Source organism: Myotis davidii, unplaced genomic scaffold (assembly GCF_000327345.1).
Source record: "Myotis davidii unplaced genomic scaffold, ASM32734v1 scaffold111, whole genome shotgun sequence".
Classification (NCBI taxonomy): Eukaryota; Metazoa; Chordata; class Mammalia; order Chiroptera; family Vespertilionidae; genus Myotis; species Myotis davidii.
The window spans coordinates 9,327-10,060 of NW_006284347.1; the positions used below are offsets into that span (position 1 = coordinate 9,327).

At 49.2% G+C, this 734-nt stretch overlaps 1 protein-coding gene across 1 annotated transcript in view; it reads right to left on the reverse strand.

The window, feature by feature from the left end:
- ITIH4 (inter-alpha-trypsin inhibitor heavy chain family member 4) overlaps positions 1-734 on the reverse strand; it is an 11,751-nt gene that overhangs the window by 6,638 nt on the left and 4,379 nt on the right. Inside the window, exon 4 of the mRNA XM_015570985.1 lies at positions 224-406. Coding sequence (XP_015426471.1) covers positions 224-406 — 183 coding nt within the window. The remainder of the gene's footprint in view (positions 1-223; positions 407-734) is intronic.

Sequence of the window (734 nt, forward strand, 5' to 3'; positions counted from 1 at the left end):
CCCGCGCCCTCCGCCGCCAGCCTGCTCCATGCGCACTCTGCATCTGAGTGTTTCACTTCAGCACTGTGCCTCCTCTGAGTCTGGGTATGATATTCTCTTTCCTCCTAGTTGTAGAGCTTCCACTCAGCCAGCCTTCCTGTGGTTCTGGATGATGTCCGTTCCGTCTTTTAGGTGTATTTTGATTTGGTTGTTCAAGGCAGCAATCTCTGGCGTTAACCTATGCCGCCATCTTGGTTTTTCTATCACATCTGAGAGTTTTCAGGGCCCTACCCTGGCCTGTGGTACCCACCTGCTGGATTTTCTTGCCCATCATGGAGCCACTCGTGTCGATGACAAATATCACATTCTTGGGTATCTTGGAGAGACCCTCAGGGGCAAAGTAGTGCACAAAGTAGCCATTCTCGATCTATGAGAGTGAGACACACCCCAATGATGAGAGCTACAGCCCCGCCCTGCCCCGTCCCACCTCCTCACCCCAAATCCCCAGGTCCCCATCCTCTCTTCATTTTAAGCTCCTCTGTCACAGTCCCAGTGCTAACCTCCCCAAATCCTCGTCATCTTTTATTTTAATTCTTTATTGTTGAAAGTATTACATATGTCCCCCTTTTTCCCCCACTGATCTCTTCCAGTCTGCCACCGCCTCCAGTCCTTCACCACACTATTGTCTGTGTCCATGAGCTATGTATATATGCATATAAGTTCGATTTTAGACTATAAACTAGATTCCGTATGAG